Below are 15,940 nucleotides of genomic sequence, written 5' to 3' on the forward strand. Positions count from 1 at the left end.
GAAATAGGTTATGGAATTATCATATCATGAGAACTTATTTGACCAATTCAAGTGTAAGGTAATTATGTTTAAGTAATATGCTCGATTTACATTATAGCACCTGATGGTGTGAGCGTGGACGCCAAAATATCAAGTTTGAATTTTACAAAGATCTTACTTTCTTGAACTGATATACAGTTTTCTACAAGTTTATATGGTGTCGTGTTGTTTTAAAGAATACTGTACATATCTAGCATACACCCTAAAAATAATGACCGTTCATAAAAAAAATACTTTTGGTGCATTTTCAATGGAAAATGAGTTAAAACTGATGAATGTTTAAATGTATATTGTCATATGTGTACATGTAAAACTTGTGTTAATTATGCTCAAGACTTTTTCCTTGCTTTGATCAAATTATGGTAGAAATTCAAAGACTTGGAGGCAACTAGTCCTTTCGAGGATTTATAAAATAATAAGTGGCGTGTGGAATAAATTAAATATAGGGAGAATTATTATTTTTCTTAAAGTTGTGGTGACCATTATTATATTTATGAATAAAAAAATTGATGTTTATGTTACACCACCAACCTCGTTTTTGGGTGCCATTTTCAATTTTTTTTTAATCTTGATGAAACAGATCAAGTTCTTTAAACATGAAGGCAACTATGCACTTAAAATAATGGCAAAAACTTGTGTGAGACTGTTTCACGGGTCGTATTTATGAGACGGATCTTTTATTTGGGTCATCCATGAAAAAGTATAACTTTTTATACTAAAAGTATTAGTTTTTATTGTGAATATCGGTAGGATTGACCCGTCTCACAGATTAAGATTCGTGAGACGGTCTCACATGAGACCCACTCATAAATAATTTAATTGAAGTCAAATAATAAATATATAATAATTTATTAAAAATTCACTTAATAATATTTATGATAAAAAAATTACTAGTTTTCGAAAAAATAATATGTGGGTTAAGTTGAATAAAATTTAAATTGGAATATGAATATTGTTGTATTAATATTTGGATCGGGTAAATTAGGCCATTAATGGGCCAACTTGTGAGAGAATCGAGCTGAGCCGGCCCACAGTACCAAAGTCCAAAGCTCATTGATTTACTGACTCGGTCACTCACGTCCACTCCAGCAACGCTTCCATCGCCGTCGCCACCTTTTCCGACATGGCACTTCCGCCGCCATATGAACCGTACTACTTGGCACCTCCTCCGCAGGAATATGGATATGTATCCAAGGACAGAGATGGAATCAGCACGCTTTTTGTCTCCGGTCTTCCCGAGGACGTGAAGGCCCGTGAGATTCACAATCTCTTCCGTCGACGTCCTGGGTTTGATTATTGCCAGCTCAAATACACTGGCCGCGGTAATCAGGTTTTTACTTCTCCAGTTCTTTTCGCCTTCCAATTTAGTTTTTTTATTTACTCCATTTTATCTCAAGTAAAGTACTAAAGCTGTTAGCTAACATGGTGTTTTAAAACTAGAATTGATTATTCGTTCTAATTTTGAATGCATTTTCAGTTATGATCTCAGCTCAGTGGGTTGGATTAAAAGGTTAATTTGTTGCAATTGCATTTTTAGAAGTCTAAAGAGTCCATTTGCTGTTTGAGGAATATTTACGATGATTAGAGATGCTTTTTGATTGACGATCTTGCCATGGATTTCGAGTCACTTGTCATCCATGTTCCGTCTCAGTGAAATGTTTGTTTCTTTGATTGAAACTATGGATTGCAATTAATTTCTAAAAAATACATGAAATCTGAATTCTTTTATTCAAGTATGAATATCTTGGCGAGCTTTGTTGAATTCTCCAGGAAAATGTTTTTTATCTGCAGTTTCACTGGTCATGAAAGGGAAAGTTAGATATGACCATATTATGGGAATTCAGGTTATTGTAACTCTGGTTTGCAATTGCAGGCTGTGGCTTTTGCCACCTTTGTGAATCATCAATCAGCAATGGCAGCTTTGCATTCTCTAAATGTTAGTCGGTTTTGAAACTGATCTTTAGTTACTTTCTGGTGTTTTTTCTTCCTTCGATTTATATGGATTGATGCATTTGCCAAGTTTCTGTGTGTCTCTTGTATTATTATTTTTCTTTGATTGTTGCCTGTGCTGTTCTAATCTAGGGGGATGAATGAATAATAATAAATTATTCGATGGGAGGAAAAGAAATTGATTTGGAAGTTCAAGAGTGACAGCATGAAGCCATAGAGTTGTGGACTGGAGTCTAGCTTTTGTTTCTTTTTTCTTTCTTTAGGATTCGGTTTTTTCATAGAATTGGTCTTTTAAAATTTGAAGTTTATTAGTATTGGTCTTTTGAGTTTTGGTTTGTTAGTGAGTCTCTTTATTTTCTGCAAAAGTACTTGGTTTCTTGATTTATAAAATTCAAGCTTAAGAATTTATCCTCACTTGTGAGTCCGAGATCGCGAGGTTCTCTCATTAAACGAGCCTTGACAAACTTAATCAAATATAGGCTGAAACGGAAGAAAATCTCAGAAAAACAATTGAACAATCATAGAGAACGCCGGCACAAGTCAACTTGTAACTAGATCCCGGTCGCGCACATATAACAATATGCTAAACATTTTGGAAGTTATCCCACCTGGCTAGAATATTTTTTATATTGCATCTAGTAAATGTATTATAAAGTGGTTGGAGTAGCTTACAGAATCCAAGATGGTCATTTTTTTGTGGTTATTTGAGCTTTGTTATTTCTTAGTCATTTGCTAAAAATATAATATTAAGTAAGATTACTGAGAGTTTGTTAAGAAAATGTGCTGGTTACAGAAGTTCATGCTTCACCAAATTGAAATATATTTCGCCTAGACATACTTTTGTTGATTAGTTAATGGATTTTTATTGGTTTCTCAGTGTTATTTCACAAGAGTATATATGTAAATCTTGAGTATCAAATAGAGTAGTGCAGGAATGCAAAATATTTTCCTTGCCTTGTAGGGAATAGAAGGGGGAAAGGAAGAGAAAGGCAATAATATTAGCTATATGACCCTTCCCAATTTTGATTTACATAATGTACATTTGGCTCGAGCTTAGAACTTCGACTAAGTTTTCTCATATGAAATTTATAGCTACTCTGCCAACGGGAACAGATCAGGGAACATTTTGTTTGGTTTTCTTTTAGGAGATATGATGTAATATTTTGTGGAAATGTTTTGGGTAAATAATTTGCATGCAAAGATGTATTTGACCATATTTGTCATTGTAGACTCCAAGTCACGCATCTATCTGGTGGTAATGTTACATAAGAAGATAATTATATAAATTGAAATATTAATTTTTTTCGGTTAGAATATATGATAATAAATTTTATTTTTTCTGGGAATTGATAAAAAAAAATTGCATTAAAAGTAATGAAAATGTTGGAAGGTGTAAAAAGGAGTGAAAATTTGGTTGGTTAAAGAGAATAAAAATGGACGATGATGTTTGTTTTTATTATGGTGGATGAAACATGAAAATGAGAAACAGAACCAAAAAAGGGGAAATGTTTGAATGAAGGAGAAATTTCTGCCATTTTCTGGGAATAACATTTCCAAATCTCTAGGTTATTCTGATTTCCCTTTTCGTGCATCAGTCAGACATGCATGCATGATCTTATGTTTGTCCTTTCGTTGAGGATAATCATGTTTTGGAATATTATACTTAGGTATTATTATGTGTTTCCTCACTTTGTATTTGTGCATGGTCTATCATAGGGTGTAAAATTTGATCCTCAAACTGGTTCAACTTTGCACATCGAATTGGCAAGATCAAATTCCACTAGAAAAATTAAACCAGGTAATAATGTTTTGTTTCTTTTTCTTATGATCAATTCTGAGGTCTTATAACATCTGGCCATCATATGATGGATTGATTAGTTGCTATTTGGCTCGATTAGACCCTTGACAGTGGCTGAAAATTCATTGTCGCAGGAAGTGGTCCATACGTGGTTATCGACAGAAGGAAAACTTCTGGTACCCATGCTAGGGAATCATCAAATGACTATGGTAATATGGTGTGCAAATTATTAGAAACACTGCAAAAACACCCTTCCTTCTTTTTTGGCCTTGGTCCACGCCTTACCTAGAACTCGACCTTGAACATGGGTCCTGTGCGCTGTCCCAAGAAGGGGTTGTGGTTCTTCCCGAGGAAGTATAATCTGGAAGAACATGGAAATAAGTGAAAGGATTAACAGAGAAAATTCTTGATTTCAATTTGTATGCCGGTCTATTAACTGTTATCAGTCTCTGTATTGTGGTATGAATAGTTCCTGATAACATTTCTGATTTGTCTCTTTGACGTGACACAAATTCACATTGTTGACTTTCAGGAGAGAGTGATTCCGATGATCCAACTACCAATGACTCTGGTAACCTACATGGTTCAGCAGTGGAAAATAGGTTATACATACGTAACGCAGAAATGATGTATATCATGACAACGTTCCTTTTTTGCCCAATTATTGTGGATTGACCACCGTGGATCTAATAAAACACCATCTTGCATTTTACAGCACTGAAAAAGCAGCTGAGGATAATGATTCCTTTGCTCCACGGAATGTAAGCTGACTCTTCCTACATTTATCTTGTTTACTCAACTCTTGGAACTTCTTGAGCTGTAATGATAGACTGCGCTACACCCACTTTATCTGACTGAGAATACTTCTTTATAATGTTTGAAGGAAAAATTAATACTTTGTTGGCATTCCAATTAGGTATAACCAATTCGCGAGCTATTTGAGTTATTGCTCGAATTTTCGGGAATGAACGTATGAAAGCTTGAAATGTATAAATATTTAGTAAAATATTAAATTTTGCGAACTATCGAACAAAATAATTTTGGTTTAGATCGAAAAAAAATTGACCATGTTCGAGTTCCATAACTTAGAATACGAATCAAATATTTATCGAGTCAGTTTGAAAAGCTCGTGAACCGACTTGATTCATTTACAGACCTAATTTCAATACATACATTGAACAAAGATGTTTACTGTCCATATTATTTTTGGTTGGCCTATTGTCATTAGCTTCTGTGCAAATGGTTGTCATAGGATCAAGAAAAGACACCAGATGGCGCATGCTCTACTCTGTTTATTGCTAATCTGGGTCCCAACAGTACTGATGCGGAACTGAAGCAAGTTCTTTCTCAGTAAGTTGCCCCTGAACGATGAACCATGTTTGTGTAGCCAAAACAAGGGACCCCAAGAATTAGTTGAGGACTCAGCATATTCAGATTTTCCAACAACTCTTTCTTAAAATATAAAAATGGATTTGACAAGGATTGATAGTTCATTCCTTTGCATTTCAGATACCCGGGGTTCAACGGCCTTAAGGTTCGCACTCGAGGTGGAATGCCAGTTGCATTTGCTGATTTTGAGGTACGAGCTTGTTTCATTTGACAAAATGAGATCATTTGATCCTCCCATTTTTATAAGAAAACTGCGCTTAAAACATTGGAGTTACTTTTGTCAAAAAAATTTCATGTATTCGCAGAAAGTTGAACAAGCAACCGAGGCAATGAATGCGATTCAAGGCAGCTCGTTACCTTCCTCGGACCGGGGTGGCATGCATATAGAGTAATCTACGCTACTCAATAATGTCCATTGCATTCATGTTCGTTTCACGATTCATAATTTAATATTGAACTTTTATCTTCATCATTGTTTCCAGATATGCTAGGTCGAAAATGAGGAAGCCTTGAAAACACTAGTGTAGAAGCATAAATCACTGGTTCTACAATAAACATGCATGTCTTAAATCGTTGAAGACAATGGGAAGAACGTTATCGATGCTCAGCGGCGCTGCCTAGGTCTCATGTTGCAATAGCTCAAGGTTCTGTGTAAAATCTTTGACAACCTTTAGTTTTCCTTGTATTAACGAAGCTATGGTTCGCCAGGCAGCTTGCCAGTTGCTGTGCTTAACCACCATGAATATTGACACCTAGTCCAATTTTTTTCTTGTTCATTGGAGCTAGTCTAGTTCCCGTGATAATATTCTCATTATTGACTCCCCATTGACATCCGACTACTCGAATTGTATCCCAATCATACAATGCTAGCCTGAACCAGTACCTTCCAAAACAAGACAAGGACTACAATTGCTAGGCCTTTATTGGCTTAATTCAAGCAGAAGCGAGTTCACTAAACCTTGTCACGCAAAATTACAATGAAATTCATTTCTCATTGGATTACAGCGCAATACAGCTAGTTCTATACAAGCAGCGAAATCTTAAAAACGAAGAACATGAAAGGATGGTAAACATAGTTATGAGCAGATTCCGCTATTTGTTTTCGCCAACGATCTTGACTCCCTCTCCATCTCTAAAACTCGTTCTCGAGTTAACAGAAAGCCTCGAGCTAAAACTAGTGGATTCCTCGTCCCTAATAGGGCCAACACAATGTTCATGTTGGTGATCTGATGAACAAATCCTACCACTCCGGTTGCCTACTTCATATCGTGTACTGGATATTTGACTTGAATTAATGACATCGCCTTCAAGTATACGAAGTACCTATTATCGGAAAATATAGGCAAATAAGTGTGAATATCTCAGCATTTGAAGCTCACCGAAGGATGATGCAAGTGATCCTAAGAACTTAATTTTCATATAGATCACATGTAACAACTAATTTTAAAAAAATTCACAGGTCATTTTTGTGACAAAAATGGCCGAACTTGATCTCGAGCTTGAAGATTGGATTTTTGTTTCGAGCTCTAATAAATTGCGTGCCCCGACCTTCTTTAAAGGAATATTTTTACATTAGCACGGGCTGGATATATATGTGCCTACAGAATCATTTGAGCACAAGTATATATTTAAGCCAAAAAAAAAAAAGTTACCTGTGACATGCGAGGCCTTGCCTGAGGATCCTGGCATATACATAGAGATGCGGCGTGCAACATACAGTGAACCTCATTCTCCACATATTTGCCTCCCATTCGTGGATCAACCAGTTCATCAATGGCATATGCTTCCAGTAAGGGACGTGCCTGTCAAGAATTTTATCAGCGTAAAATTACCTGTGAATATAGCGGCGGAGAGACCAAGCTCAAGTACAAATACCAATGCACTGTGGAAAGAGCTATACCCATTCAGTAAGGCATTGCTGTCCTTTAGGCCTGTTAAGGTCCAGCGATTTACGCCCAGTGACAAGCTCCAAAAGCACCACTCCAAATGAGTAAACGTCCGCCTTTTCTGTGATCTGACCACTTTGGGCATACTCAGGTGCCAAGTACCTTATGATCAAGATAGTTTATCAAACTCACATTGTTCAACCAGACAATTTTGGATGAGGGGGCGCCATAATGTACTATGTCGAAATGAGGTGGGTGGCAGACCACCTTTGTTTGCCTTCCCCCAAGGAGAATTGCCCCCACCCTCATTTTGTATCGCCCCCTTTCCTGAATTCTTGGATCTATACCTTTACATAACAAAGGCAGTGCAAAATTTGAAAATTACCCCAATGTTCCAATGACTCGAGTTTCAACTCCTGTCTCACCATCTGGTTGCCATCTCGCAAGACCAAAGTCTCCCACCTGGCAGATAAAAGTAAGATCAACCAAGAATCACATCCAATTTCTCAGAAACATCTCTCAACAAGAAAGAAGGTAAATTATGTGGGCAAAGTTTGTACCAAGGGTTCAAAATCATGGGTAATCAGAATGTTATTCAGTCGCATATCTCGATGTACGATGCAACCGACTCTGCATTCTTCATGAAGATATCGTAACCCTCGTGCAGCTCCAACCGCTATCTTTTTACGTGAATTCCATGCTAGCGTGTCCTGATGACGCCCTGAAAATTCCAACATTTGCAAAATGTCATAAATTGACGTTTATCCTTTAATGAAGAGAGACTTAAAATAGCTTATATAATACCGTTAAGATGAGAATCCAATGATCCATTGCAGATATATTCATACACTAGCAATCTTCTGCCATCTTCTATGCAAAAACCAATCAGCATAACAACATTACGTTGCTGAGCACAGCTCAGCACTTCAACTTCCGAGCAAAACTCGTGATCCCCTTGAGAGCTCGCAAATTTGTGTTGCTTGACAGCAATCGCCTGGCCATCGGGAAGGATCCCTCGGTGGACAGTTCCAAATCCACCTTCAGCTAAGAAGTTAGCCTGTGAAAACCCTCCAGTGGCAAGCTCTAGCTCGGCATATGTGAACCACCTTGGAGGCTTCCCAAATACAGGAGCCTTGTGTTGGCATATAGAACACAAAGGAGGGGGAGCAGAAGGGGCAGTCCTAAGTGCAATCACTTCCCTCAAACTGCCACCAAAATCAAGGTTAGATCGATAGCTTGGTGATTCGAACCCAGCTTCAATGTCTAATTTCGAGAGCTTTTCTACCGAAGCATTAATCGAGTTATTGGATCGTCTGGAGCTCTCTCCAATGTGTTCAAAAGACTGGCAACGTGCACTAACAATGTCTGCCATCCATGGTTGAAATCTTAAACTCGAGGAGGCAGACCAATTTTCACTCTCGGTATCTGAACTGGACTCATCATGGCCCCTTTGTGTTACTGTGACTAATATCTCGGCTTTTTTCAGGCCATCCTTCATTTCAGCAACGAAGAAAGGTGACGTTCCAGGATCAGAACTTGAAACCGATGAAGTTCCAGCTTCAGTGGCAGTAAAAGTCTCGGGACTACTCGAAGGTGTAACTGCTGGGCCACGAGCCGAAGAAGAAGAATCATTTGTATTCAAAGAATCGGTCTTGTTTTCTTGTTTCTTAGACGATTGATCTTTGTCAGAATTCACTTCGAGTTTCTTTTTAGGTGATCCAACTAGGTTCAGACGAAGAACCTTCGCTTGGGAACGCTTCATTACTACAATATTGCAATGCAGCTCTTCCATGCAGCGTTTTTCCTCGTGTTTGAGGTGTCTAAAAGAGATTCAAAAACAGGAATTTAATTTAGGGAGGTTTCATAACTAACTTTAGATACTTTAACTAAGGGGACCGTAGACATTACTTGTCCAATACAACCCAATTAGCTTGATTCTTCTTTGCCTCGCCGGCCACAGCTCCACAAGGTGTCCCGGATACAATTTTAATCTTCACGTTGATCTGAAATGCCAATGTATACATCAGATCACGTTAAAATGCATTAAATATGTAAAATATTTAGGTCGCCCCTGCTCGACAAAATTCCCAGATCCATCCCTTTAGTCAAATAAGCAAAAAACGTTTTTCTCACTTTGTTAGGGTCATAAACATCATGAAGCTGAAGAATCATTTGAGAGCAATAATCTGTTAAGTCAGACTTCTGTTCTGCACTTGTACCGGTGTGTGACCTCCTATGACCATTAGCACAGTCTCCAGCAAACCTTGGGAAGCCCCATAATTTTCTACCTGATTTTGGTGATATAAAATTTCATCAATGACATTTGCTTTTGACTCATGTCACGAATTAAAAGAAACAGCAATGAACTCAAAAAACAAGACAGCTCTATTCTTCAGAATAGCTGCAAAAAACACCAAGCTTGACAAATAAAGAGATTCACATAAAAACACTAGAAGCAAAGCAGAAAATGAACTTGGTGTCCGCTTAGATTTTTCTATATATATTTACTTCCGACGCTCCAAAATCGATTAAGCAGTCTAGTTGACTAAAATCCATGGTAGTCCAGCCAAAAAGAGGCACTGTACTGGCACGAAGGAGCAATGCCAACCAGAAGATTATGCTAACATGTTGCAATTTGCAATGTATTCAAATTCAAGAAATTTCCACAAATTTGAAACCATTATTTCTTCTGAACTGCTAATCTTGATTCAGAAACATACTCAAGCTTTATGGAATCAAAAAGCTTTATCAAATCTCCTTGCACCACAAAGAAATTTACAAATTGTATTTTCTCAGAAAACTTCAATTGAAAAGAAGGCTAAATTCTCATGAAAAGGGCATGATTTCAAAAAGATGATCACAAAAATGTTACCAGCGTGATGCGAAGAGACCACCACCACAAGAGTAATGCAATCCCCAGGCTGCACAACATGAGTCAGAGCCCAAACAAGAGCAGTCTTGGGAATCTCCTTCGATGCTTTAACAGCCACCACTACTTTCTCAGCCACATCGCAACTCTTCTCTAGGTTTCCCCCCTTTTTCAAGTCTTTACTCATTTTCCCACTTGAAAATTATGCCACGCTTCGTTTTAAAAATATTTCAAGTGAAGACAGCACTAGTTTCTCCTTTCACGAAATGCCACAGGTCTACTGCTTATTCTAACTCTATGTTACTGTCTGTTCGCAACAACGATAAAACAAGAAACATTAGGTGCATTATTTTGCCTTTTGCCACCCACACAACTACTAAAGTTTTCCTTGCACCTACGACTTTACTGACACTCTAGAGACGAACCGAGAACAAGCTCGAGCTTTTCAAATAAAGGGAATGGGATATTTAACGGAAACAAGATGACGCTTTTAACCAAGAAACATATTTTTTACGAGGAAAATCAAGAATTTCTTTTGCAATTTAATTTGTAAAGAGTTTTTAGTCAAAGCGCTGAAATCAAAGAAAGGGTGATGAATTTAACCAGAGACGACTACAAATTCAGGTTCCAAAAATGGTATCAAGATGGCTTATTCGCACAGATCTCTGCAGAGAGATTTCATTTCAAGAACGAGAAGTCACTGTTGGACACATGATTAGGTACCAGTACCACACGAGACACAGAAACACTTCCAACTCCATGCTCCACCAGCACCATTAAAATGCCAGCAAGCAAACAATAGGCTGCAGAGAAGTAAAAAGACGGGGGTAGAATTGTGAAGGGCTTGGGTTAATTAGATTGGCTGTTCTATGGATCCAAAACGAACCCACTGACTCTCTATTATATATGTTAATAATTGGAAGCTTGGAAAACGTGGAACTATTGATTCCCTTCAAAAACCAAGTCTTTTACTCCAAACTCGGATAATGCTTTTATTTCTTACTTTTGGCTTTTCACGCTAAAAACATCAATCCAACGTCACAAACAAAAGGGAATCAAAATAGTCATTGAATGACAGGAGAGTTAAGTATCTTTGTTTCAGACGTAACTTCTCAATCTTCTCTCACAAAGTCCAGATCTCCAACATTTTCACTCCTGCAAAAACCCACAAACCAATCAGCGTGATTAACAAAAAAAAAGGAGAAACGAAAAACAAAACAAAACAGAAGAACGCCCAGACAACAATATAAGACATGCATGATGTATAGCAGATGCGATCAAGATTCATAAAGGAGAATACTGTGATTTAGCTATCTTTGAATCAATCAATGTCATCTTTTTTCTTTTCTTGCCACTTATTTAAAGATACACCAAAATAACAAGCACATGACATCTCAACAAAACAACATTTTTCCAAGTCATGACTCACAATGTGTGTGTGAAAGAGAGAGTGGATGAAATTGAGATATAACATGGACAGAGCTTTCAATGTTTGAACAATCTCAACAACTACATCCATGTTGATGTAATATGATCCTAATAACATCAAATACACAAAACCCAGATCAGAAAATACGAAAAGATCGTTTTTTTACGCCATAATAATTCTTTGAAAAACAAAAAAGAAAGAAAAGAAAAGGGCAGACATCCGCATAGCGCATACAGAGGTGGTGACAGCTTGGTAAAGAGCAATTATACGCTCAAATTTGTAACAGTGAAATGTTTACGTTTTTACATCGAAAGAGACGATACTCCCAAAAAATCTGTGCACATGTAAATGAGGGTCTGAAGTTTCTTTCAGCACTGTCTCTCTTTCTGCTGATTTTCAGTCTCCAGAAAACGTCGCCCTCAACTTAACATTTGGTGTTTTCAAACTAGTAAATAAAAACAAAAACAAGAAACAAAACTTATAAAATTAGAGATTCGAGAAATATTACCTACAATAATGTTTCATAAATTTTGGTGTTAACTTTGACTGAAAAACAAATTGACCAACTTTGAGTTTGTATTTGGATCGAAAAAATTGATTTGGAGGACAAGATATAAGGAATGGATCTGTCATCGAGTTACTTTTTCAATTTGCATGTATATAAAGCCAAAAATTTGTGTGAGACGGTCTCATTAATCGTATTTTGTGATACAGATATCTTATATGGGTCATCCATAAAAAAATATTACTTTTTATACTAAGAGTATTACTTTTTATTGTGAATATCGATAAGATTGACCCGTCTTACAGATAAAGATTCGTGAAACCGTCTCACACTTTTTATTGTGAATATCGATAAGATTGACCCGTCTTACAGATAAAGATTCGTGAAACCGTCTCACAAGAGACCTATTCGTATATAAAACCAACGACTCAATTTGAAATTTATCAAACAATGAATTCATTCAAATATATTAACAAAAGCGCACCATGGTCATTTCTGATTCAAAAAAATTTCATATTTTTTCAAAATAGAACGAGTTTGACATAGCAAACAACTACAATGCCTTTCACTTGGTACGAATGATAAAACATTAATAGATTATATTAGTTGTTTTGTCAAATTTAGACTCAAGTTCATCCTTTTATTATATTTCATTATCATTTCATCCATAATATACAAAAAATATATATATGTAAAAATACAGGCCATAGTTTAGGAAACGATTAAGAATAGTTTGGTATATAAAAATATATATGAATTTACAAACACTTGAATCCGAGTAGTATCACAACCTGTGGGAGATATTGTAATGTAACATTTACTATAAATTAATTAATGCGAGCCATCAGTACTTTTTAAAAATAATTTATGTAATTTTATGGAAAGATTTATTAATGAGCTCGAATAATTCAAATTTTGATTAAGCCAATGTGCAAGCTTCACATTGTTAGGATAGATGGGGCAAGCATTGGGTTACCAACTTACAATAGCTCTATTTTTATAAATATTGAACATCGAGAAATTATATCAAAATAAATTTTTAAACCAAACAAAAGACACTCAAAATAATCTATTTAAAACTAACTAAATATTTTGTAAAATATTTAAAAAATATGTAAGTTTGAATTTATTAAAACAATTTGATTGAAGTATTTTATCCAACACTGTGTATGCAACATTTTGGTATTTTATAGAACATATAAAATGCTTCTACAATGCCTACCAAAACATCAATAATAAATAAACGCGACAAACTAAATATGCACAATTTTTTTAATGGAAGTTCGAACATTAAGGGATAGCTCTCAATCAGCTGACATCTATTAAGACATTGGCATTATGACTAGAAGTCTTTGGCATTACAAAACTTATAAACACTTAATTTAATTGGACTTATCAGTTGCTAGTTAACTACTAGTGCACTCTCAGCTCTAGTTTGGAGAACGAGTCTCACAACTAAATATACATTTTTTAATGTCTTTATTCAAAGACTATCACTTAACTATTTTATCAAGCCCATATATCTTTTGTGTGAGTGATTTATGTGTGAAGATTTAATCTATTACAATAAAATTTTCTCAATTATAACCTAAGACAAAGGGATAATCTCAATCAGCTGATATATATATTAAGACTCCCTTGCATATTTAAATCCTTCAATAAATTCTTCTAGGTATTTTTTTTTGTCTTTCTTTTTTTCTTCTTCTTCTGATATGATCTTCAAATAGTTGTAATTATGACTTCCGAAAACGATATGAATGTTAGAAACAAGAATATGGTCGTTTGAAAAGGTTTCTGTATAATTTTTTACATCGAAATATTCGAGTTATTGTCTTTTTTCTGAAAGTGAGCTGATATTTCTGTTAAACATACTAGTTTGACCTGCTGATTTGGTCTGCTACATTGGTCAACTGGTTTGACATGTTGATCTGTTGTTTGGTATGCTGATATGCTGGTTTTGATGATGATTGTTAAGATGAATCAAGCAAAGGTATGATGTGATGAATCTTCTATGCTGAGTTCGAGTTTTAGCTTCTCAAAACTGTTAATTCATATTTATCAACTACACACTTAATTAAATATAGTAACAACACAATAACAATTTGTGTTATCATCAAAATCAATATTGTTAGCATTTCAACAATTAACATTATCCTTTTTTTATGATAAAAAAAGTGTATAATAACAAGAATGATTTTTATTAAACATATTTCTCTCACTTTTGTGAAAATAAAAAAGAATAAATTTTAAAACAAATTATGCACGCAATTTACATCCATTCAAGATTTAATTAAAACTCCTTCTAAAAATTATAATTAGTTTTCATCTATATTTCTAAAAGTTTGGAAATTACAAAAATAGAGATAATCAAAGTAATGCAAAATAATAGCACATACATTAAATTTTTTAACTCAATCTAAATATATGTCATTAATGAAATATATGCAAAACATAGATATCTAAATTGAGTAATTAAAAATAGACAACTTAAACCCAAAATTTCTACCAACACATAATTAATATATGTTTTTCAACCAAATATTCATTAAAAATTTAAGACATTCCATTATTAATCACTAAACATAATCACAATTGTAACATAATTCTAATCATGCTAACACTCAAAGCAATGCTAGCACAAAGTAGAATATCGTATTGGCACAAGCTCAAGTACTTCTTGTAAATGAATATAAATTTTTTAGAATGAGTGTCCCGACTTTTCTTGATGATAGGTGACTCAAATTTGAATATATTTGCCCCCTCCTATGGATGAACGCAACATCATCGGTTCTTATGGCAAGTCTCCAACTTTCTCCATAGCCTCTTTCATACCGCATCATACATAGTCCGAATTCGACAAATAGACTATTTTCTTCATGCATGAACAAGCTAAATTTTTTTTACCAATGTGATTATATGTGAGTATTTTTCAATGCAAAAAATGGTTCATTATTTGGACAATCGAGCAAGAAGTTATGTCATTTTTCTCAATTTTATTGTCAGCTAACAGAATTTTCTTACTATACAAAAAGTGTTAGAATATATCTCAAAATCTAATTCGTAAAAGAATGTTATGATCACTAATTTAGAACACCGAATATAAAAAAATCATCTTAACTGTTCTTTCAAGAATAACATGATCTGATATCACTTGACTATTGACCTATAATAGCCCGGTTCTTTGATATTGAACTCTTAGTTTTCAAATCAAGCGGAAAACACTCAAAATAATCTCTCTAAACAATGAATAAATATTATTTAAAATATTTAAAATATATGTAAGTTGAATGTATTAAAACAATTTGATAGAAACATTTAATCAAACATTTTGTATATAACATTTTGGTATTTTATAGAATTCAAAAATAATTACCAAAACAACAATACATGCTTCAAAGATGCACATAATTTTTCAGGAATGTTCGAATGCCAAATCTTTTTATGTATCTCATTTTTTAATTTTCGAAGTATTCCATTAGAAAAATTTTCTTTACAAACTATCAACTACCTAGAAAAACTCTTGGCACATTCTCAAATCTAGTTGGGACAATAACTCTCACAATCAAATACATGTTCTTTAATGTCTTTGTATAAATACTATCACTCAATCAACTATTCCATGAAACTCATCCCTCTTTTTTTTTGAGTGATTTTTTGTGTGTGAGGATTAATTCAATACAATGCAATTCTATAAATTATAACCTCCTACAAAGGGAATAACTCTCAATCAGCTGATATATCTATTAAGACTCTCCTACATATCAGTAGATCAAGTAGGTCAAATCAGCTCGATCAACAGGAAAAACAGCTCGTTCTGTCTGCTAAGCTTAATCAAGGGAAGGTATGTTGAAACAAGCAGAGGCCTGTTGTGCTAAATTCGAGTTTTAGTTTCCCAAAACCTCCAAATTTTGAGTTTTTTCAACTACACAATCAATGAAATATATTAACAACACATTAACAAGTTTTATTACAATCAAATCATGATTATTAACATTTCTTCAACCTGACACATCTTCCTTTCTTGGATTATCAAGTTAATGAAAACTACTTTATATTTTCTTAAATAAAAAAACCT

At 34.8% G+C, this 15,940-nt stretch overlaps 2 protein-coding genes across 7 annotated transcripts; one reads left to right on the forward strand and one right to left on the reverse strand.

The window, feature by feature from the left end:
• Positions 1-1,053: 1,053 nt before the first annotated feature.
• On the forward strand, positions 1,054-5,788 carry LOC142532029 (polyadenylate-binding protein 2). 2 transcript variants are annotated; one of them, XM_075638334.1, is made up of 10 exons: positions 1,054-1,369; positions 1,913-1,975; positions 3,706-3,787; positions 3,922-3,996; positions 4,320-4,416; positions 4,503-4,548; positions 5,040-5,137; positions 5,297-5,366; positions 5,482-5,564; positions 5,659-5,788. In XM_075638334.1, exons 1-10 carry the CDS (start codon positions 1,163-1,165, stop codon positions 5,687-5,689), a joined length of 852 nt encoding a protein of 283 aa, XP_075494449.1. In that variant the 5' UTR covers positions 1,054-1,162; the 3' UTR covers positions 5,690-5,788. The 2 variants fall into 2 exon arrangements, with proteins under 2 accessions (XP_075494449.1, XP_075494450.1); XM_075638335.1 differs by having other exon boundaries at positions 1,057-1,369; positions 4,320-4,389.
• Positions 5,789-6,077: 289 nt separating this feature from the next.
• LOC142532028 (inactive protein kinase SELMODRAFT_444075) lies at positions 6,078-11,797 on the reverse strand. Of its 5 annotated transcripts, none has more exons than XM_075638331.1 (10): positions 11,659-11,797; positions 9,935-11,086; positions 9,196-9,350; positions 8,971-9,065; positions 7,867-8,882; positions 7,623-7,783; positions 7,448-7,524; positions 7,077-7,224; positions 6,829-6,978; positions 6,078-6,499 (listed from the first exon to the last, which is right to left on the reverse strand). In XM_075638331.1, the coding sequence occupies exons 2-10, from the start codon at positions 10,116-10,118 to the stop codon at positions 6,269-6,271; spliced, it is 2,217 nt and encodes a 738-aa protein (XP_075494446.1). In that variant the 5' UTR covers positions 10,119-11,086; positions 11,659-11,797; the 3' UTR covers positions 6,078-6,268. The 5 variants fall into 5 exon arrangements, with proteins under 5 accessions (XP_075494446.1, XP_075494447.1, XP_075494445.1 ...); XM_075638332.1 differs by lacking the exon at positions 11,659-11,797 and adding an exon at positions 11,595-11,613; XM_075638330.1 differs by lacking the exon at positions 11,659-11,797 and adding an exon at positions 11,361-11,546.
• Between the last annotated feature and the right edge of the window lie 4,143 nt (positions 11,798-15,940).

This window comes from Primulina tabacum, chromosome 17, assembly GCF_025594145.1.
Source record: "Primulina tabacum isolate GXHZ01 chromosome 17, ASM2559414v2, whole genome shotgun sequence".
NCBI lineage: Eukaryota > Viridiplantae > Streptophyta > Magnoliopsida > Lamiales > Gesneriaceae > Primulina > Primulina tabacum.